This window comes from Rosa chinensis, chromosome 5, assembly GCF_002994745.2.
Source record: "Rosa chinensis cultivar Old Blush chromosome 5, RchiOBHm-V2, whole genome shotgun sequence".
Classification (NCBI taxonomy): domain Eukaryota; kingdom Viridiplantae; phylum Streptophyta; class Magnoliopsida; order Rosales; family Rosaceae; genus Rosa; species Rosa chinensis.
Window position 1 is genome coordinate 18,217,229 of NC_037092.1, and position 22,619 is coordinate 18,239,847.

The following is a 22,619-nucleotide window of genomic DNA, read 5'->3' on the forward strand; positions in this document are numbered from 1 at the left end:
CGGACATCCATTTTTCAAAACGAAAAGAAGTCAGAACCAAAATTTGATCTAAGGTAGGGCCTGCGCCGCCTACCTCCTGCGGCCCAAAAGTGGTATTGACCCCACCAATACCTCCTTGGTTCCTTTTTCTACTTCTAAAGTCAATTGTGACTTCGTGGCTCAACCGGATACTTCTCTAGTTGCTTCTAAAACCCATCTTTCATTTTGCAAAGCCTGCTCTTTAGCAAAATTAGGATCGAGACCATCCTATGCAAAGGACACTGAAGAAAATATTCCATTCTTACAAAGAATCCAAGGTGATATTTGTGAACCTATTCAACCAACTTGCGGATCATTTAGATATTTTATGGTGTTGGGTGATGCATTGACACGATGGTCACATGTCATGCTATTGTCCACAAGAAATGTTGCATTTGCTAAACACGTAGCACAAATCATTAAATTAAGGGCTCACCACCCTGATCATCCCATTAAGTCAATTCGTCTTGACAATGTTGGAGAGTTTACATCAAAAACGTTTGATGACTATTGCATGTCCATTGGGATTGAGGTTGAAGACCCTGTTCCTCATGTTCACACCCAAAATGGTCTTGCAGAAGCTGCCATTAAAAGACTTCAAATGGTCGCTAGAGCATTGGCTATGTGCACCAATCTCCCTATTTTTGGTTGGAGCTATGCAATATTGCATGCAGCTGTGCTCATTCGTCTGAGGCTTACTGCCACTCAACCCTTTTCTGCGTCCCAGATGGTTACTGGATATGAGCCTGATGTCTCACACTTACACATATTTGGGTGTACAGTTTATGTGCCAATTGCGCCGCCACAGCGCACCAAAATGGGTCCTCAAAGACGATTAGGCATTTATGTTGGATATGACTCTCCAACCATTATCCTCTACTTAGAACCCTTGACAGGCAATCTATTTACCGCTAGATTTGCGGATTGTCACTTTGATGAGACAGTCTTCCCATCGTTAGGGGAGATAGGAACAATAATGTTCACCAGGAACGACAGGAACTGTCGTGGTCTGCCCCCACTTTGTCTCATCTTGATCCCTGAACCGCACAGTCTGAAATTGAAGTGCAGAGAATTCTCGATCTTCAGAACGTAGCAGACTCTATGCCTGATGCGTTTTCTGATATCGCTAAAGTGACAAGATCACATATACATGCTACAAATGTGCCTGCAAGGATTGATGTTCCTAAAAATCATTGACATGGCGCCACCCCTAGGGGTATTGGGCAGGGTGCCTCCACCACTAATAGTGATGGCAATGTGGCTCAGGCCGGGCTCCCAGCAAGGAAACGTGGTAGGCCCAAAGGTTCGATGGATTCTTGCCCAAGAAGAAAGCAAGTTTGGCATAGAAAGATCCATTAATCATCAACATAAATAACCCATCTCATGAAGATATTCCGGATTATGGTTATGTCCAAGAGACATCATTGGGAGACGCTCCAATGTTAGAACCAATTCCAGGGAATAGGGAGATCTCCATGAATTACACTAGTGTACATGAGACATTGAATCGAGATTCAATTATCCTTGATGATGTGTTTGCATATTCTATTGCTCAAGAAATTATATAACACGATGATATCGAACCTCGCTCCATTGAGGAATGTCAACGAAGAGCCAGGCCTAAATGGAAAGATGCGATCCAGGTTGAATTGGATTCACTAACAAAGACAGGTATTTGGGCCTATAACGCTGACACCTCTAAGTATAAAGCCTGTTGGCCATAAATGGTTATTTGTTAGAAAGCGTAATGAGAAAAATGAGGTTGTTAGATACAAAGCCCGCATTGTGGCGCAAGGTTTCTCACAACGCACTGGAATCGACTACGAGGAGACATATTCTCCCGTAATGGACGTTATAACGTTACGCTACTTTGTCAGTTTGGTAGTTTCTGAAAAACTTGACATGCAGCTTATGGATGTGGTTACAGCATATCTTTATGGGGATCTAGATTCAGAGAGAGAGAGAGAGAGAGAGAGAGAGAGAGAGAGAGAGAGAGAGAGATATATATATATATATATATATATATATATATAAAGGTTCCAACTGGACTTCAATTACCCAAGTCAAGTGACTCTAAACCACGGAGCGCGTTTTCAATAAGATTGAAACGCTCACTATATGGATTGAAATAATCCAGACGGATGTGGTATAACCGTCTAAGTGACTACTTGATTGGGAAGGGATATGTCAACAATGAAATATGCCCATGCGTGTTTATAAAGATGACAAGTTCTGGATTTGCAATTATAGCAGTTTATGTCGATGACATGAACCTAATTGAAACTCTAGATGAGTTGAAGGAAACTGCTAAGTACTTGAAATCCGAATTTGAGATGAAAGATCTTGGGAAAACACGGTTTTGCCTTGGACTAGAACTCGAGCACCGTAGTGATGGGATTATGATCCATTAGTTAGCATATACTAAAAAATTATTAAGGCGCTTTAATGAAGATAAAGCAAAGCCTATGAGTACTCCCATGATCGGTCGTAGTCTTGAGCCTGAAAAAGATCTGTTTCGTCCAAGGGATGAGGATGAAGACTTATTAGAGGCTGAAGTTCCCTATCTAAGTGCAATAGGCCCATTTATTGTACTTAGCTCAATGCACAAGACCAGACATCTCATTCGCAGTGAACTTGTTAGCTCGACACAGTTCTATACTAACACGCCGCCATTGGATTTGCATAAAGACAATCTTTTGATACTTGAGAGGTACGATTGATATGGGCTTGTTCTATCCCTACAGAGAGAAAAGAAATAACTGAAGTGTGGGATCGGACTCCACAAGGCAAAACGCCATCTTCTGTGCTCCTCCTCCCTTCCATCAAAATGACAACGACGTCTTGATGGGTTTTGCTGATGTAGGGTATCTCTCTGACCCTCACAAAAGTCACTCCCAAACAGGTTATATCTTTACCATGGGAAGCACTGCGATATCTTGTAGGTTTACAAAGCAGACCTTTGTTGCTACTTCCTCAAATCATGCAGAGATTATCGCTCTACATGAAGCCGTGCGAGAATGCATATGGCTAAGGTCTGTAGTTAGACACATTCGAGGAACTTGTGGTTTGAAGTCTGCCACAGATGAACCTACATGCATTTATGAAGATAATGCAGCTTGTATTGAGCAAATGAAGTTAGGTTTCATCAAGGGCGACAACACCAAGCATATATCGTCTAAGTTCTTTTACAATCAGCAACAACAAACACTTCTAAATATTGAAGTGAATCAAATCCGTTCAGAGAATAATGTAGCGGACTTGTTTCCCAAGTCGTTACCTAAATCTACATTCGAGAAACATGTGAAGAGCATCGGATTAAGAAAGTTATCCAAACTCCCATAATTGTGGAAATCAGGGGGAGACCTTGACATCAGAGGGAGGTATGATGTCTACATGTTCGATCTCGAAGAGTGAAGGACGTTTGTGCTCTTTTTGCCCTTCGACCAGGGTTATTTTTGTCCCATAGGGTTTTTGTTACCTGGCAAGGTTTTTAGTGAGGCAACGATCAAAACGTCATCACTGAGTTTGAGGGGCACAAGGGGGAGTGTGGAAGAATGTCGACTACTCCACATTCACGCGCGTTGTACTCTTTTTCTCCTTCAACTAAGGTTGTTTTTTCCCACAGGGCTTTTATTAATTACTTGGTAAGGTTTTTGATGAGACAACTTAGAAGTGCATAGCAGAGGCAACACTATTGACATGGAATATCCAATGGGGAGTGTTGTAAATGATAATGACTATTCATGCAATAGGTATTGCTTAATGTATGCGATTGACAGACTCGTAATGTATGCGATTGACATACTCGTAATATGCGATTGATTAGTATAGCTATTATGTATTGCCTTTTGTATACATGATGTAACCCTATATAAACCTCATGGTGAGATGAATACAATACAATTATCCAATTCTCTACAACAATTTAAACATTATTTTAGGAGAAACTTCTCATAAACAAGGACTTTTTATTCACATCCAATCAGATTACAAGTATTTTACTAATCATATAAGCTTCAACTAGTTTAGGTTGGGAAATAACTTGAGCAAATGGCCATACATCCCACCTTATTGGTTTTTTTATATCCAATTTCCCCTTCAAATTTTGTAATTGCTTGTTCAGAAAAAAAAAAAAAAATGAACCCTTCTACAACAGTCAACAAATTGATACCAAGTAATAGTAACAAAAAAACCAATTGACACCAAATAATAACCTCACAACATTATAGCATATATTCTAGCATTTGTCCCATTTTCTTCAACTTCATCCCTTTGGCTTGTGCTCTGGCTTGTGAGTAATGTCAACATCAACATGAACAAAAGCTCGTTCAACCTCAGGAAGATTCTCAAGCTTTTCTTGGAGTGCCTCTCCGATATTATGTGCATCACTGAGAGACATGTCCCCAGGTAAGACTACATGAACCTCTACAAAATAGTTAACACCAAATGTGTATGCTCTCACTGTCTCAATGTGCTTGATCTCCTTGTCATGGTTCCAAATTAGATATGTTAACTTGGCCAAGTACTCTGCTGGTGCTGTCTTCCCAATTAGCGACCACACATTGTCCATCACTGTTTTTGCCCAATTCGCCATTGTATACAAAGCAATCTGCATTCATTATGTGTATGATTAGAATCTTGATAGTAACAAATTTAGGACTGTGACATTTCACATTGTATGATGAGAGATAAATTTTGAGAATTAGTAACTTGAACTTACGATGATAGCTCCAATTGGATCGATCCACCAGTAAAACCTGACTGCTAACACTGCTGATGCAAGACCAATTGCATTAGTGATGACATCAAATAGATGATCTTGAGCATATGCTCGAACAATTTCGTTTTTGAATCTTCGACAGTATACCGTTAGAACAATCTTGACTATTGTGACAGAGACCATTATCCCTATCATCCATTTCTCTTTCTCTGGGTCCTTATCAGGTTGAGTCTGCAAGAAGTGAATGGTGAATTTATAAGATGGTATTGAAACAAAATTACATTTCTGTTACATTTTTGTATACGTGAAGAATATCATCCTTTCAGTGAACTCTTCAGATACCTTCATGACAAGTTGTCGGCCTGATTCAAACAAAATTTGCAATCCAAGAGTTGCCATTACTGATGCAAAAACAACAATTCCCTGCAATGCATTTGAGAGTTACTAGATGCAGCCAAAGACAAAAGGAAAAGAAAAGCAATAGATTGTTATGACTTATGATCACTGATGACTCCTTAAAGGTTTTCACTGATGTCTCCTGAAGTTGGTTAATGCTTACCACAGGTTGCATCCGAGTCTTGCCAATCGGGTAGTGATACTGATTTGGTTTTCTCATTGCAGAAGCTGTAAACCAAAGGATGAACCCTGACAAGAGGTCTAAGAGGGAGTCCAAAGTTGAAGCTATTACTGCCAATGATCTGCTCTGAATAGAAGCATACACTTTTGCTAGGAAGAGCACCAAATTAGCCGCATTGGATGCATATATTGCTATCCTTTCACTCCTTTCAAGCTGTGTCATCTCATCCTGAAACCAAAAGTTTTTAGGTGAATACCAATATAAAGGTTTTGATTATATCACACTGCTTAAGTTTGTGACATGAATTGCAATGCGGCGTTGAGATTTTAATTCATGTTGATGATCTATTGTAGCAAATTCTTGACCAAAAGAAAATCTATAGAAGCAAATTAACATTAAGGACCAATTTCATTTTACCTCCTTACCCTTTACACATTAAATCAGTTGTGGCCCTGCACTTTTAATTTCATCACATGTATCCCTATGCTCTCCGATTTAACCAATCATGTCCAATAATTAGTTTTTTTTTTATCAAGTTTTTGCAAATTGAAAATGTGGCTTCTATGGGCTCCCTTAATGATAATGATTCACTAAAGTGGCATGCAAAATTATATCTGTGACTACAATTCCAAAATACATCGCACAATAGTTGGCAAAAAAGCCAAGAGTTAGACAAGATTGATTGAAATTGGTAAATTCAGGGGCACCCATGATAAAATCTGCACTTTTAAGACACAAATGATTTAGGGTGTAAAGATCATGGAGATAAAATGAAATTTGCCCTAACACTAATCTAAGAAACGTACATATGTGTAAACAAAAAGGGGCAACTGATCCTACTGCAAACCAATCTAAAAGCAAACCTTTGTTAAACTTCCAGGCCAAAAACCCATTTCAGAAAATGAGTCTAATTCATTGAAACCTTTGAGAAGTTTGTTCTGCCTCCTGTAATACTGTGCAACCTTTCTTTTCGTCCCTGTGATAAAAAAACGAAAGAGAATTTCAATATTAACTCAAGTTTTAAGCAAAAATACTAGTTTTTCTTTGTGAATCAGATTCAAAGCACTGTAAGAAGAGGACATGAGTCCTCACGTAATGACTGAACAAAAGAGCCAAAGCCAAAAAAAGGATCCATGTTGTTTCTCTCAGCTGGAAGCTTGAAGCCATCCATATTGAGCCGCCACGCCGGCTCACTTGGCAGTGTCACAGTCTCTCTTGTCAGATCCGGCGACAACAGCTCTGTGCGGTAATCCAAAGAATCTGTTCGAAGTTCTGTCACCATTTTTCTGAGCAGAAAGACTTGCTATAGAGAAGGCGAGTATTGTGACTCAATATATAAAGAAAAACATAGCAAGGTTATAAATGTTATTTCCGAGTCAAGAAAGAATCAGTCAGAAACTTGAAGAATCATATTATAGTCACTAGAGAAAGCATGGACGATGTTGGTTTGATGTTAACAGTACAAAGTCACCCTTAAAAATTTATACGGAATAACATGCAGTTTTCAGAAATTGGAGACAATTTTAAAGTATATTCGTCTATGGCACCATAAGAGCTGACTTTTCGTGCAAGGAATATGTACCCCATTTGTATAAAATGTGTGTGGAAGGAACTAATAGCATCTACTTGGGGAATCTGTCTTCCTCTTGTTCAGACCATAGAGATAAAGATTTATAATAGTTTTGGTGTGCTTTGCTTGACACGTGGATCAGATGTGACTAAAGAACACTGATTCTAATTTCCATTTAGTGTGCACATTTAGTGCACAATGACTAAAGAACACAGATTGTTACCCGTGTATTTCCAAGTCATTGTCGATTTTTTAGGTGGTTCTAACTTCGAACAATGGATTCAACCCGCATAGCTGTTGATGCATGTATCTGGAAAGCGACTTTTTCACTTTTGATGAAGTGATACTTTAGGAGAATGATTCCTGCCCCTCGATTTGCCAAAAAGTGAAAAAATGAACCTTTATGTCTTTTTTGGTTCGTGGAATTGATGGAAACTGATTCACTTCATGTATTTGATAAGACAAGGAGAGAAACAAGTTTACCAAAGAAAAGAAAAAGCCAATGAAGGTTGGCAGAGATGGCAAGAGACACTTGCTTAAGTGGAACTCCAACAATTTCTGTGGGTTGTTGTTCCTAATTAATTTAATTGTAGAAATTAAATATTAAAATATTTTGAAAAAACAAGAGCAGCAAATCCACGAAAATCACCCAAATTCGAGCTCCAATATTTACAAGTCTCTCATTGGTAGGTTGCTGAGTACTGGGATCATGTGGGACCAATGTGACACGAGTAAAGGTAGGGCTGCACACGGATTGGGTTGGATCGGTTTTGACTCAAAACCATCTCTATGCCAAAATAAGCGGTTTAGGCATTTTGGAAACCGGTCATCAAAAAAGAAGAAGCTCAATCCGACCCAATCCAATCCAATTAAAGATGGTTTGGTTTGGTCGGTTAGGCGGTTTTCACCTATATAATATTAACATGCTATTTATAAAAAAATTCATATTAAAAATTCAGTCTCAAGAATTGAAATTGTGTTAAATTATCTAAATTTAAAATTCAATAATTAAAATCCAAAATATATAGTCCAAAACTAAAACCTAAATTAGATTCAAAGTGATTCACTTATTTAACGACTTAGCCATCAATACTAGCTTAATATGATAGTATTAAAGGTCAAAGAATGAGAGATTGAGAGATCAGAGATGTGATATGAAATGATCAAAAAAATTGTAGCGATTATATACTAAGGTTTTAGGCCTTTGAGCCTTGAATTCAATACGATAGTATATCATTTGAGAATAAAGTTATAACTGGAGATTTAGAACTTACTTAGAACAAACCGGACAAATGAATATATATTTATTATGTGTGTGTGTGTGTATATATATATATAAACCTTTTCTCTTATGTTTCAAACATACCGGTCGGTTTGGGTTTCGCGGTTTAAGTACAAGAGAAACCGAACCAACCCAGTTTATAAATAGTTTGGTTCGGTATTGAACCGATTTTCAATTTTTAAAGTTAAAAAACCTTAACCAAACCATATTTATCGGTCGGTTTTGACCGGTTTGGCCGGTTTGTACCATGTTTTGCACACCCCTAAGTAAAGGTGTCAGCTTCCAGAGAGTCAGAGTCAGAGTCATCACAAGACCTGATTGTAGGATGCCTGCGAGCTTTCAAGGTAGAAAATCTTGGCAAGCGGGGTATGACTGCCTTCAAGTGGTAATTGGCGCTGGACACAGATGTTAGTTGGATTCCTATGGGCCACAATTGAGTTATAATTTATGTACTGGTGGGCTGCGTCCCCCCATCCAAATACCCAACAAAAAAAAAAAAAAAAAGTGGGGGAAAGTGAATCCTCCCATACTCCAAAAGGATTCATTTTCCCTTACTTTGTCCTTACACTAATTACTCACATTTTTTAAAATAACTTTTTTAGTATTACCGAACATTAGAATTGAAAAGTTCATGAGAATCTTAATTTTCTATCCCATAAAAAAAGACAAAGGAAACACTTTTATTTATGCTAACCAAACAAGGTAGGGTGCATTGGGTTTGTTAGTGCAGTGTTTATTTGATTGGCATTTCCTAAGCGCAACAACCAAGAGTCATGTTTTCATGTAATAGCTTTCTATTCTTGGATCCTTAGAAGAATGGAATGCTTCAAGCTTCATCCACAACTCTCATCAATCAGGTATGTCTTGCATACATGTGCATGCTTGTAAAGTAGTTAGGACTGAACTTGTCTTTAAATCCTATTGTAGGATGCGAAAATCTTTTCAATCCTAATGTACTGATATGCAAATTTTTAGAAGGTTTTATCCAAAGCATTCAAACTTTCTTAAATTGGTTTATGGACTTTTCCTTTCAAATGTCTGATTTTAATCCATGGATAAAAACCTTTTTGAAAAGCCTTTCCGTAGCAGAAACCCTAGGAGACCCTAGTTCATTCATATATATATATATATATGTGTGTGTGTGTGTGTGTGTGTGTGTGTTTTTCACGTTGTTAGGGTCGGTACACCAGAACATAAAAGATATCACTGCTACGTTTCTAAAGAGGTTTATGATCTTTCATCCTCAGAAAGTATTGAGCCAATATTGTTGTTGAGAATTCTTCATGAGCTGTTCTTTGTTTAGCTCTTGAAGGATTATCAAATCCCAAGCTTTTTTCTGTCAAAAAAGTTTTCTGATTTTATGCTTCATGTGTGTTGGTAGTTCATGCATGATTGGTGCCTTGAGGTGATTGACAACCGAGGTGAGAGTTGTGTCATCTCAAGATTGACAAAGGAGAACAAGTTCACTGATCTGAAAGTAGCAAAGATGAGAAGACACCGATGCCCACTAGATTGGTTCTAGTAGATGAGTTGTGTAAGATCTTTATGTACTTTCCTATTCATATAGTGGATTGTTCACCGGCATAGTGCCCGCAGTTGTTTACCTCTTTGGAGGGTTTTAATGCGTCAACAGATCTTGTGTTATGTGTGATGATTTTACTTTGGATGGTTTGGTGAATTGATTAAATCATAACATCATCAAAGATCTGTATCTTCAATTAGGACTCAAGTTCAACTTCAATCCTATATTAGGATGCGAACGGAGCTGCACTCCTAAGACTGATTTCTAAAGTTGTTGACACATTGATCAGTTGCTTTGGTTGGGAAATACATATATCCATTCTGTAATTTCAGTTTGCTTTTCCCTTTTTCATTTTTTTGTGTGTGATATGAAAATATATTTCATGAGTAACATAAATCATGCATTCATACATATTCAAGATCAAAACATTGTCTTGCAAAAAGGAAAGAGTTAGTACTACTTCCCATTTAACAATAAACTATTACATTATATTTTTTCGTAAAGTGTTAAAAAAATAATAATAATAAAAATAAAAATAAAAATAAAAAAACCTATCACATTAGGCTAATTATCTAGCAATAACATCTCATAAAACAAAATTAAAAAAAAAAAATGCGGCTTTGGCCACACATTGTACAACTCGACCGTAAGCTTTTACCTTTTACTCAGCATTGGTTTTTTTTTTTTTTAACAGTCTCATTTCGCAAAGTAAACATGACGTAAAAATGACAACTTCATACAGACATACACCACACATATGTGTAATAGAAAACCACACAAGATCGATTCTCTCAAAGTTAAGTTAATATATATTTGGCACGTGCTTTTGCTGATTTATTGATTATTTGGCAGCGGCTCAAGCATTTGGCAGTGACAATAGTTGCGGGTCGGCGGATTTTTACGAGGATCTTTTTTTGGGGCAATGGATTGATGGCAGTCCAAGCTGCCGGATTCTTCCATTTGGGTAGTGTTGTCATCCACCAACTTTGGCCTAGCCAGGCTGATTCGCATATGTTGGGTATGGGGTGGGGCTTTTAGGTGTCACTCTGAGCTTCAATTGGAGTGGGTTACCATGTTAGGCTAGGCCCTAAGGGAGAGTGTTTTGGCATCCTCACTTTTCTCCTAATGCTTGGTTTTCTTGAGCTTGCAATTATGAAAATTTCACATAATCATTTAATCGAAGAATCTTTCAAGCGTATCACAATTGAGTACATTAGCGGTGGAAGAGTCATTTATTTGCTTAGGTAATTAGAGACTTTTTATCTTTTGTATGCTTGCTTTTAATAAGTGAGAGACAATGTACGAATGATGGTACTAGTTTTTCCCGAACTACTTGGCCACTGATTTAGGGTGCAAGTATAACTTATTTATTGTATGTGTTGTTCTAGAATTGGGATTAATGAAATCTCTTTCTCTTTGTGTCACGCCCCTGATTTTATACACAATAAATCGATATATAACCCTATAATTATATATGCGTGAAATATTCAGCTATCAATACAAAATACTTAGAAACTTATTCCCTTTTAACCCAAGTACATATTGATGCCCTGAACCCACAAATTCTATATTGACTCGCCCCATAGAGTCACACAACACATGAGTTTACGAATTAAATTGTCAACAACAAAATAAAACGTAAATACTCCTCAGAGCTCACTACAAACAGAAGTCTCTATAACGGTAAGGTCACAAAATTGACTTATTACCGTTAAGCTGCAAGCACGCTACCTCAGCATCAGCCACGATCAACCTGACTTGGAGAATAACCCCTACACCGTTGGAATGGTGTACCGGGTTGCCACACAACAAACCCGGTAAGCTTTTGCAAGCCCGTATGAGTAACTCAAACCACACACAACTCACACGAATCACCAGAATAACTCACACGAATCACGTTTAAATCAATAAACAAAGCACGAGATAAACTCACTCAAATTATGTTTAAATCAATAAACAAAGCACGAGATAAACTCACTCAAATCATGAGATAAACTCACTCAAATCACGAGATAAACTCACACGTTTAAATGAATAAACAAGCACGAGATAAACTCACTCAAATCACGAGATAAACTCACACGTTTAAATGAATAAACAAGCACGGCGGACAGACTAGAGCTCTAACTGATCGTATTCACTAACCCGGCCAAAGGCATGAAGTCCCGATTTTCCCACCCACGATCCTCAACTCGTAAGTCTTTGGACCCGCGGTATAAATACCAAAACATTAAAGAAGTCACAATGGACCCAAAATGTTACACGAATCTAAAATGAAAGATTCCCCGTAATTGATCCCTATCAATTACTCCCAGTAAAAACCCATATTTAAATAAACCAACCTCGAACTAAAATGTTCCTCAAATACACAAATCTCAACTCTTTTCAAAACAAATCGAAATCAACATTTCTACAATCATTTGTTTTCCAAAAGCCACAACCCAAAACAATAAAAAGCATCACTTCATGCATATTGTTTCAAAATCCACAAACCACCAAAACACATATATTTCACGTAAATATATATATACGTAGTCATCCGCTCAGGAATGCCTACTAATACCAACTATAGTTTGTAGTTAACTAAATAACTCTCAAAAGATAAAGGTAAGCCCGTTCGTAAATGAACTTCGTGAGATTACTCACCTCAGATTCCCGCTGCGTCTTCTATACAGAACCGAACTAACACTATCACCAACAACTCGTCCAATTCACCTTTAGAAGCACCTAATCACCAATGATCTCAAATCAGTAACGATTCACATTTGATTAAAGTTCGAAACCCCTATTTTGAACTAAAATCCCCAAAGTGGCGCCAATCGAGGCAAAACCACATCCGAGACCTCCCAAAGTCTCCGAAATACGTGCACGATCGATGTGACCAAACCACAAGTCGATCGGACGCTCAAATCCTCACTGAACGAATAATTTCACCGACATGAAACAGCAAAAATCATAACAATTCCATACGAACTCCAAAATTTGCATATTATATATCGAAACGCTCGTATCAACGAGTAGAACATATATAATACTAAAAACAGTTCCTTAAGTGGCCGGAACACCGCCGGAACGCCACCACAGACGGTGGCGCACCGCGGCCGGCCAAAACTCAATATTTCACAAAACTCCCAACATCAAAGTTCTTCATCTAAGCATGCTTGTGAATTCTCATAACTAGCTCGAAGTCAGAAAACAAGCTTAAGGGATCGAAAACTACCTCACAAGCTGTGAACAGTAATCCAATCTGAGTTGATCGAAGTTTTACGTGAATCGATCCAAACAACCACCAAGGATCGATCAACGAGGCTGCTCTGAGCTCAACCAAGAAGACTTGAAGCCTCGCTGACGTCGGAACAAGGATTTCCTATCGGGTCCGAAAACGGCAACCTGCACCGCCTTCTACCGCCGCCACCACCGAGAATCGGTGCTAGAGGACACCACAGGGACGACCAGACGGAGGAGACGAACTGATCTGGAAAGTTTCGTCGCCGGAGACCGCCGCAGTTCGCCGGAAAAGTCGGGTCGGATCGTTCGGGTTCGGGTCGGGTCAGCCGGATAATTTCGATTCTGAAGGTGCGAACGAGAGAGAAGAGAGAGAAAGGAATGGTTTCCGGAAAAGGAAATTATGAAAATAGTAAGTTTCTCCTTCGGGAAACTTCTATTTATACCAAAATGGAAATTTCTTCCAATGGCCATAACTTTCTCGATCATACGAACTCCGATTCTCGCGTTCCACATATCCACGAACTCGTATCGACACGCTCTACAACTTTCGTGAAGGAAGTTTTCGGAGAATCCCAACGAATAAAAAGTCAACCTTGAGCCCCCCCTAAAGTCATACCTTTCAAATAGAAATTCGTCCGAAACACTTCCGCTCCATCCACGAGCCACGAAACCGTCCAACAACCATAAATTAGATTCCGAAAATTCCTCGGAAAATAATTACGAATTTCCGGGGCATCACACTTTGAAAAAAAATTAAAATTCCTCTAATTAATGGATCGGAGTTGTAGATTCCCTCATTTATAAATTTCTACATAACTAAAATTTTCTCATCCAAAAGCAAGGGAATGTCACTAATGGTCTTTTTCAATTTCTTTTCTCAATAAAGTATAATATACCAAATGCTTCTCCAAGTTTTTTTTTTTTTTTTTTCCAAAATCTCATTTATCAGATGAATCACATTTTGCAATCGTAATATGAAGGGAGCAAGCGCCCTAGACTCAAAGACCCAATAGACAAAATAAAAAATAATCTAAATGTGCTACAAAATAAAAGTCGAAACCCAAAAACCCTAGATATCAAACCATAAGCTTCATAGTGATTTGGAGACTCGCTGCCATGGCTGCCAACCACCAAGTCAAAACAAAAATAACTTCAACAAGAGCTTCACTTCAAGAGACCAAACATCTCTCCACCATCATTCTCCACTACCAAATTGCATGTAAAAGAAAAACAAAGATACTAAAGAACTTAGTCAAGGTAGTCGTGGAAGTAGAGACTACCAAGCAATATAACACCACTGGTAAGTGTCGATACAACAATAATTTTCAAGTATAAAGTTAGGTGAATAGATTATATTGAGACTCTAAAGGTTGAATATGACGATGAGGTTATATACACTTATTAAAAGCATATATGTAATAAGTAGGATCATACTAAGTCTCTCTCTCTCTCTCTCTCGTGCTGAGAAAACCCTAAGGTCGACTTTTTCCGGTCTTCGTGAAATCACTCATGTCTGGCGGCTCCCAAAAGTCTTGGCTGGCCTCTAGCCTCGTCGACGTGTTGCGGTCTGCTACCGGATGGGTGATTGATGCAATTGCCCGGGATGATTCATGGAAAAACTGTGGTTTGCTCGAGGTGTTAGCAGGGTGTTTCGGCGGGGGCAATTCGACGCCGTTTTTCTGAAGCACGGTGGTCATCTTGTACTGTGGTAAGTGCTTCGTCAAAGGCTTCTGAGACCTGCGCGGGGCGTTGGGATTGTGGAACTTTGGATTGTTAAGCGCTACATTGCTGCTTGCTTCGTAACGGTAAGGACCAAGGTTGCTTAGCTCTTGGTGGCACGGGTCGCGGAGGCTGTAGCAGCAGGGTTCGTGGTGGCTATGGCGGCGTGGTCGGGCCACGATGCACTAGAATTGTACATGGATCTCCCGGGTGAAAGGGATGATGCTTGGTTTAGGCCGGGCTAGTCCTGCTCGGCCTTGGGTTGAGCACTTTTCTCTTTGGGCTGCTTTTTAGAGTTTGGTAATTTTGGTGGTGTGTTTTTCCCTAAGCTTATAGTATGAATTTAGCTTAGTCTTTTTTCAATAATTTTCCTTTTTAGGAACCTATGCACTTTTGTGCACCCTATGTACCTCTAGCGCCTCTAGAGCAGTAACGAAAGAGGATTCTCGCTATGTCTACGTACTTAATTGTCTAATGAATGGGTCTATAGCTATGTACCACTGTGGGTACTACCACTATCTTCTTATCTACTGCAGAATGGTATGTAACGACCTATTTTGGCTTGTAATGCAATATATTGACACCCGATATGGGTTTGATTCAAAAAAAAAAAAAAATGAAGATGAGATTGTGGAAAAAGAAAAAATTATGATGGAATATGAGAGGATGAGGTATTTGAGTTGGAGGAGGATGAGATGTGTGACAGTGATTGGAAATTTAGTGAGAAATTGGGCAGGAGCAGATAACCGAGAGAATGAAATTGAGACATAAAGTTTCAGATTTGAGACCAAGCTTAGAATAACTCACCATAAAAGGGTGGAGAGAAATGAGAAATTGTAGACTCTCAAATCAGCAGATAAGTTTTGGGTCTTGATGATGAAACTAAACTAGCATTCTCCAATGTTAGAATTACAGAAGTCAATAAAGGGTATTCATCTAGTCACTAATGACCATGATTTCACGGCCACCTCAATTGAATTTAGGAAAAAAATATCACTTTGGTCATCGAACTATGTTTCGTTCGACACTTTGGTCATTTAACTTTTAAAAACTTCACTTTGGTTACTGAACTATATCACTTTGGTCCCTCAGTTTTTTTTTTTTCTGTTTAAATGTGGCAACTGAACCTCACGTGCAGGGGTATATTTGTCAACCCAGTTAAAAAAGACTTGAGTGTTGGAGATTGCAAGTTAAAAGTCTATCTCTCTCTGTACCAGAATTTAAGCCAAAAGATTCTCTCTATGTCTCTATGTTTATCAAATTTCAAGCCACAAGGCAAAACCTTTGGGTAATTGATTATCAGATTGCACCTACAAAGGTATGTAATTGATTCCTTGATTCTTTTTACTCTTGTGGAAAAGAGCTGCGGTCACCCTTCAAATTTCTTTCTTCTGCCTATGGCCGTGTTTGGCACACAAGATTAGATTGGAGAAGGAAATATGCTGGAATAGATTGGATTGGGGAGTGGATTGGCCAAACCTGATCTTGTGTTTGGCAGAAGATTGGATAGGAGATGGATTAGCTTATCTGAATGAAACCTTCGTTAAAATTGGATCTAAAACAATAATCTTCGTTGCGCGGTAGATTCATTGGGGGCACATATACGATAATTTAATAAATTGGAGAAAGGTACAGTGGGAGGGGATCAAGTACCTCCGCAATGTACCAGGAAAAGAATAGAATAGAAGAAAATAGAGGGTGAGGAATTGATGCCTGGGATGCGATTGATTCATAAAACTTGCGGGCTTCTTTCTTCCACACCCATACTTTCTAAAGGAAGAGAGTTGGACTTCATCGAAGAAGAAAAAAAAAAAGAGAGAGAGAGAGAGAGGTGGAACACAGAACCATGTTATGGCATTATTGGCTTGCAAGTGGTGTCCAGACTCTGTTTAATCAAAGTTGGAGTACTTTGTGGCGGGCAAAACTTTTCATCTCTAAAATACCCTTAGAGTTAATGGAGTAAACGAAGAAAATAGACGAAGAGACCAAACTGATATACGGTGATATAGTTGAGTGACCAAAGTGAAGTTTTTAAAAGCTGGATGACCAAAATGTCGAATGAAACATAGTTCGATGACCAAAGTGATATTTCTGCCTTGAATTAAATATTGAATGTTAAAACACTCAAAATCCATGCATTTAATTTTGGTATGCACTTGATAATAAATTAAATCTAAAGGTGACCAATCACAAAATCGTTGGTGACAAGGTGAACCCCATTTGATGTAGGAACTATTTTGGTTGCACAAATCAATTCATCCAATGTTATTTCATAAAAATTATGAAATAAATGTATCAAAAAAACGGTTACTGACTCATTCGGCTTTGAAAATAATTTGACGAATCAAGAATCATCTTTAACATATTTACTTTAAAAATAAAAATAAAAATAAAGAAAATAATTAAGAAAACACAAAAAAGGTTAAGAACCCAGACCCTAATCCTGTCTATTGAGATATATACAGAGCGAGCGACTCTGTTTGTGCGTACTAGCGTCAGAGAGACTCATCAAACCCTAACATCCTCTCTCTACAACCTGTTCGAGGTTTAAGATTCGGCTATCTTCCCACCTCCACAATGGTTACTACTTCTAATTCTCAGCTTCATTTTCACTCTCCGCACTTAGATTTATCTCTTGCCATTGATTCGATTCTGTATTTGAATTCTTCATTTCATGCATACATATTGGTCTTTGAAAGTCTCTGCCTTTACCCCTTTCATCTCTTCTTTCTTAATTTTCCTTTTGTGTTTGTTCTTGATGTAACTTGGTTTGTGAATTTTAGCACACATTTTTTGTGATGGTGAGGCTAAAGGTTCAACCTTTAGTGGCTATGGCGTTGTTGTTGATTGTGTTGAACATTCTCCTTGGTAGGTTAGAAAGCTGAGGAAAAGGGAGAGATAACTGGGACCTTTCAGAATGTTGAAAACTTACACAAGTTCTTAAATTTAGAAAGTTCAGTCAAGATGTGTAATTTCAGTTAAGAGAGGCTTTTGGTTTCTTAGTTTCGAAGCATGATAGTGCAGACAAAGTTTGGGGCGTGTAAAAACATTTTCTTTTGATGTTCAAACAGAGAAAACTCTGTTATATTTCAGATTTTTTTATAGATTTTCTTGACAGGGGAAAAAAGAAACTCTATGTAGGGTATCACGTAGTAATCGTTACTCAGTTTGCGATTATAGATGTCGGCAAACTTTTCTCTTGGTTTTTTGTATTGTATTTGCTACTTATATGCATTCACCTGTACATCTACACACTAGCAGATACCTGAATTTTGATATAGGCATAATCTCTCTCTTTTCCTTTTGACAGAGCAAGTTGGGTAGAGGCCAACGCGAGAAGATGCAACAGTTTATGACAATAACTGGAGCGAGGTAATTTAGCAATCATATGCAACTTTAAGTGTTCCTTATCTAATGTATCGTTAAATTCATCTAAGTTAAGATGATAATGATGTAGCCAATAGTGTAGCATGATTGTTCCCTATCATAAGTATGAAATAGTTGATGTGTATGCAAGTTGAAGTCTATCATCATTACATAGTTGGAATATAGTTGGTTGATCTGTTGTAAAATGAAAATGGAGTAATGGTTTTGTAGAAAGTGCTATCAAATGTAACCAAACTATAAGGAAAACTGTATGAGCTCTATTGAAATGAGTTTTAAAGTAATTCAAGCTGAAAAACGTCATTGAAATGAGTTCTCATAGTATGATACTTCAATCGAAGTGTAACTGGTACAGCCATCTACTCTGATAATTATTTGGGTTTTGCTTTATTCTGGAATATTCTGCACTTAGCTTAAATGAGATACTTCTGGTGCCTTGCACTTATAAAGCAGGGCTTGACAAAATAGAAAGTATCAGCAGGTGAGAGCTGATAAACATAGCTATGTCTGTAATCCTGACATGCCTTAACCACATTGAAAATATCACAATAGATGAATAATAGAAAAATGTCTGTGTTGAGGTTCTTAACAAGACCCATTCATATGTTGAGTTCTGCTAGCAATGCTGCTTTAATGCATTTTCATTTAAACACCATTTAAAACCAGTTGCCATTGAAATGTTATTACCTGTTCTCCACATAATTTTGTCCTTTCTATGGACAGATTGTGCTTGTTTGGTGTTAGTTTTGTTCTTGTTCCTGTACTATTATTTTCTGTAGCAGTTTTGTTGTTAAAAGAGTAAGGTTGAGCTGAGTTGGGGAACTTGAGTTGGATGAATAGTGCATGCATACTCCACAACCACCGTACTTTCTATTATATTTAGTGGGCTTGTTTAGTACTTTTTTGTACCTTGCAGTTTCAGCATGTTTCTTGGAATAGTTGGTAATTTTAACTTGCCATCATATGCAGTGATAAAGTCTCTCTGCAGACTCTGAAAGCGAGTGATTGGCATCTTGAAGGAGCATTTGATATATTCTACAGCCAGCCTCAGATTCAAGCACATACTGATTCTAGACATTTGGAGAAACTATACAATAGATATAAAGGCAAGTTATGTCCTGCCACTTGGTGTTTTCCTGAATCAATATTTTATCCTTTTTCTGCACCTTCATAATAGATCCAGAAGACCCAGATGTAAACCAGTTTATATTCTCACAATTTTGCAATGTCAGTCTAAATTTGTAACAAAATCCTCATACGAGTTTGGATTCAGTCCTAATCCTATAGTAGCGATCATTATGGATTTCCAAATCTGTTTTGAACTTTATTTAATACAAGAGAAATTGATGGAATTGATTTTCATGAAGTATTTTCATCAACTATGTTATTATGTGCTGCTCAAGGACCAAGAGTGACTTTGATTTGGGTATGCTTTATTTGTTAAGTTGCCAATCCTTGGCCTAAATTACCTGCTTATTGGTATGTGAAAAAAATCATTGGGCTCTTCTTTTTGGGGTCAGAAATTTCATCGGACATGTGAATCCTGGAGAGCCTATTTTAGTATTTTATAGATATAAATATAATTTAAGGGGCATGCTGCTTAACTATATCACACCTTCAAATGTATGCTTTGTTATTTGCTATAATGTTCCACCTATATTGAATAATTTATTCACATTTTTATTTTATTACTTTTTTTATGAGCTCTGCATAAGTTCCTTTTTACTAATGAAGTAATCTTTTCCAGATCCAAGTGTTGACATGATACTCGCTGATGGTATCAGTCTCCTTTGCACTGATCTCAAGGTCAGTTTATGCAGAAAGTAACTGTCTCAATTATTCAGCTGACATATTACTTGTTTCTTGTGGATTGTAATTACTTTCTTTCCTTTCCTTTTAGCTAACATGTAATTGTTTGTTATTTGACAGGTGGATCCTCAAGATATAGTCATGGTATGTGTAAATGAAAGCAAAATCTTTTTCTAAGTTTAGTATTTAGTTTGACAATACTAATATGACAAATGTTAGTGGTCTCTGAATTCATTCTTCAATTGAGTTTAATTTCTTAGTTTAGTCAATGGAATATCTATATTAGTGAGATATGAGGTTTAATGCTCCCTGAACTGAATAAAAGCATCATTAAAACTGAAATAAGTGTTGGATTTTATCAGTACTTTGGTTATCAATTTGTATGAGTCTGCCAATTTATGCTTATAAGTTTGATGTTGTATCTGCTACTATGTTATGTTGATGCAGTTAGTTGTTTCCTGGCACATGAAGGCAGCCACCATGTGTGAATTTTCCAAGAATGAGTTCATAGATGGATTAGAAGCACTAGGGTAGGTATTAAAAGTACTGTATGTTTATTATAAATGGTAAACTACCTAAATTATAACCTCCAAATTACATAAACTCAGTGGACTGAAGTTTACATTTTTTGATGGCAGGATAGATTCTCTGGAGAAGTTCCGCGAAAAGATGCCCTTTATGCGATCTGAGCTAAGAGATGAACGTAGGTGAAATATGATTATATCTGTAGTACAGTAATTCAAGAAATGCTTTTGTACATCATGTTTATATTTGTTTGAAGAGCTTGATCCTTCTTTATAATACCGATTTGATTAGCACTTTGTGAGAGGAATGGTACTGTGGTACTTCATTGCTGAAATGATCCTCTCTTTTTTTCATCTTTCAGAGAAGTTTCGGGAGATATATAATTTTGCTTTTGGCTGGGCAAAAGAAAAGGTATGGGTGTTTACAGAGGTTTAGAGTTTTTTGCATTCTTGATAATGCTTATCTCTCATATATCATTGGTAAAAGTAGAAACAGTCCTTTGATACATGTCTTGATAGGTGCTTATTCAGACTTATGAACATGTCCCCCTCAATGGGCATAAAAAGTAAACCATTGGGATTATCCCAAGCGGTAAACGTAGGTAGTTTTCGAACCTCTCAAGATAAAATGAAGAAAGAAAAAAGATGTGCATAAGAACTCTATTTAATCAAGACGTTTAAAAAAGATTTGTATCATCCTCTGTTGTGCAGTACCTGGAACAATAAGATATTTGTTGATAAGGTTTTTGAAATATATTCAGGCATTGATACATAGACAATTTGTTTATTTTTCATTTCAGGGTCAGAAGTCACTGGCATTGGATACTGCAATTGGAATGTGGCAATTACTGTTTGCTGAAAAGCAGTGGCCATATGTTGAGCATTGGTGTCAGTTCTTACAGGTAATTTTTAGCATTTGTTGAAAATAGCTACTCTGGACTTGCAGTAGTCAGTTATCCTAGCTGACAGTAACCGCTAGAACAGTGTGCATGTTTGGTATGAAAAGGACATGCAAATTGCCAAGAACTTCTGATGAATGTTTATAGGTATTCTTAGATTGGAGGCTTCATTCCGTTACTTTGAGTCCTATGATTGTTACTAAATTACCGTTCCCTGTTGTTTTTCATATTAGAAAGTATGTTGGTTAGAAGTGGCATTAGATGTCCTGCAGTTGCGAGAAACAAGGGATTCTTTTTTTGCATGTATAATATTTGTGTATTTTTTACATCCGTTTAATTGTTTTTCTTTCTTGATTCCACTGATTCTAGGCTCGGCATAACAAGGCAATTTCTAGGGACACATGGTCCCAACTACTAGAGTTTGCAAGGGTAAGTTATCTATCAAGCATTGAAATGTAACAAAAGAAACAAGAGCACCAATGTGTTTGTAACTTGTATGAGATAGGCTTCTGTTGACTTGATTTGATTCTAATCTGATAGGGACTACTGTTTTTCCTTCTACTACCCAAATTTGATCTTTGTTTTCGTAGGCTGTTGATTCATCACTATCAAATTATGATGCGGAAGGTGCTTGGCCCTATCTCATAGACGAATTTGTCGAGTACTTGAAGGAGAATGGCGTAATCAAAAGTAGTTAGTTGCTTGAATGCAGCCAAAGTCCATGGACTGCTGGAGTGGTGAATTATGAGTTGTGCTGCCTTGTGATTGATTCGGTTTGTCTGTAAAAATAAGACGACCAAAATAGAGATATCACCATTAATTCAATCTACAATTTTTACACCCTCACAGTCGATTGGATTGTTGATATGGAATTTGCATTATCTAGTACAATACTTTTTTTTGAGAAATATTTAGTGCACTATCTGATATGTCTTTGATGACTTTATTGTATTTTGAGTGAATAATAAAAAATAAAAAAATCAAATTTCTGTTTCAAAAAATTGGCTTTCTTAACCCTAATATTGGGTTATATTTTTTCTTCTTTTTCTCCGGTCTAGAAATAAGAGAACATATTGAACTATAACTGATAAGAGTGAACGGGCAAGGGATTAAATCTTTTTAGAAACTATTACATTTTGGTCGGAATTTTTCGGAATCTCAAATGTCTGAATGGTATTTAAAATATATTCTAAAGTCTAGAATAGATTGGTTGCAGGAGGGTGACAAAAATACCAAGTTTGTCCATGCTTATGCAAAAGGACGGGGTAAGCAAAACAAGGTGCAAGGAGTGGAGGATGTGAATGGTGTATGGTGTGAGGAACTACATGAAGTACAAGCAGCCTTTATGTCTTTCTTCACGAAGCTGT

General features: G+C 37.5%; 2 protein-coding genes across 2 annotated transcripts; one reads left to right on the forward strand and one right to left on the reverse strand.

Annotated features, from left to right (window-relative positions):
• Positions 1-3,970: 3,970 nt before the first annotated feature.
• LOC112165427 (metal tolerance protein 10) lies at positions 3,971-6,706 on the reverse strand. The gene is made up of 6 exons (XM_024301925.2): positions 6,408-6,706; positions 6,179-6,291; positions 5,298-5,543; positions 5,081-5,161; positions 4,739-4,969; positions 3,971-4,627 (listed from the first exon to the last, which is right to left on the reverse strand). Exons 1-6 carry the CDS (start codon positions 6,595-6,597, stop codon positions 4,283-4,285), a joined length of 1,206 nt encoding a protein of 401 aa, XP_024157693.1. The 5' UTR covers positions 6,598-6,706; the 3' UTR covers positions 3,971-4,282.
• A 10,354-nt stretch (positions 6,707-17,060) lies between these two features.
• On the forward strand, positions 17,061-22,193 carry LOC112168235 (DCN1-like protein 2). The gene is made up of 11 exons (XM_024305358.2): positions 17,061-17,216; positions 17,947-18,008; positions 18,990-19,126; positions 19,768-19,826; positions 19,950-19,973; positions 20,277-20,359; positions 20,468-20,532; positions 20,716-20,765; positions 21,154-21,255; positions 21,622-21,681; positions 21,843-22,193. The coding sequence occupies exons 1-11, from the start codon at positions 17,214-17,216 to the stop codon at positions 21,948-21,950; spliced, it is 753 nt and encodes a 250-aa protein (XP_024161126.1). The 5' UTR covers positions 17,061-17,213; the 3' UTR covers positions 21,951-22,193.
• Positions 22,194-22,619: the final 426 nt, after the last annotated feature.

Excerpts from the sequence above, each read along its gene's own strand:
- LOC112165427 (XM_024301925.2), bottom strand. The coding sequence starts at position 6,597 with ATGGTGACAGAACTTCGAACAGATTCTTTGGATTACCGCACAGAGCTG. Across the intron at positions 6,292-6,407 it reads CTCTTTTGTTCAGTCATTAC|GGACGAAAAGAAAGGTTGCA; the intron begins GTGAGGACTCAT and ends TTTTTATCACAG. Across the intron at positions 5,544-6,178 it reads GGCCTGGAAGTTTAACAAAG|GATGAGATGACACAGCTTGA; the intron begins GTTTGCTTTTAG and ends TTTTGGTTTCAG.
- LOC112168235 (XM_024305358.2), top strand. Across the intron at positions 19,974-20,276 it reads ATCCTCAAGATATAGTCATG|TTAGTTGTTTCCTGGCACAT; the intron begins GTATGTGTAAAT and ends ATGTTGATGCAG. Across the intron at positions 21,682-21,842 it reads AACTACTAGAGTTTGCAAGG|GCTGTTGATTCATCACTATC; the intron begins GTAAGTTATCTA and ends TTGTTTTCGTAG.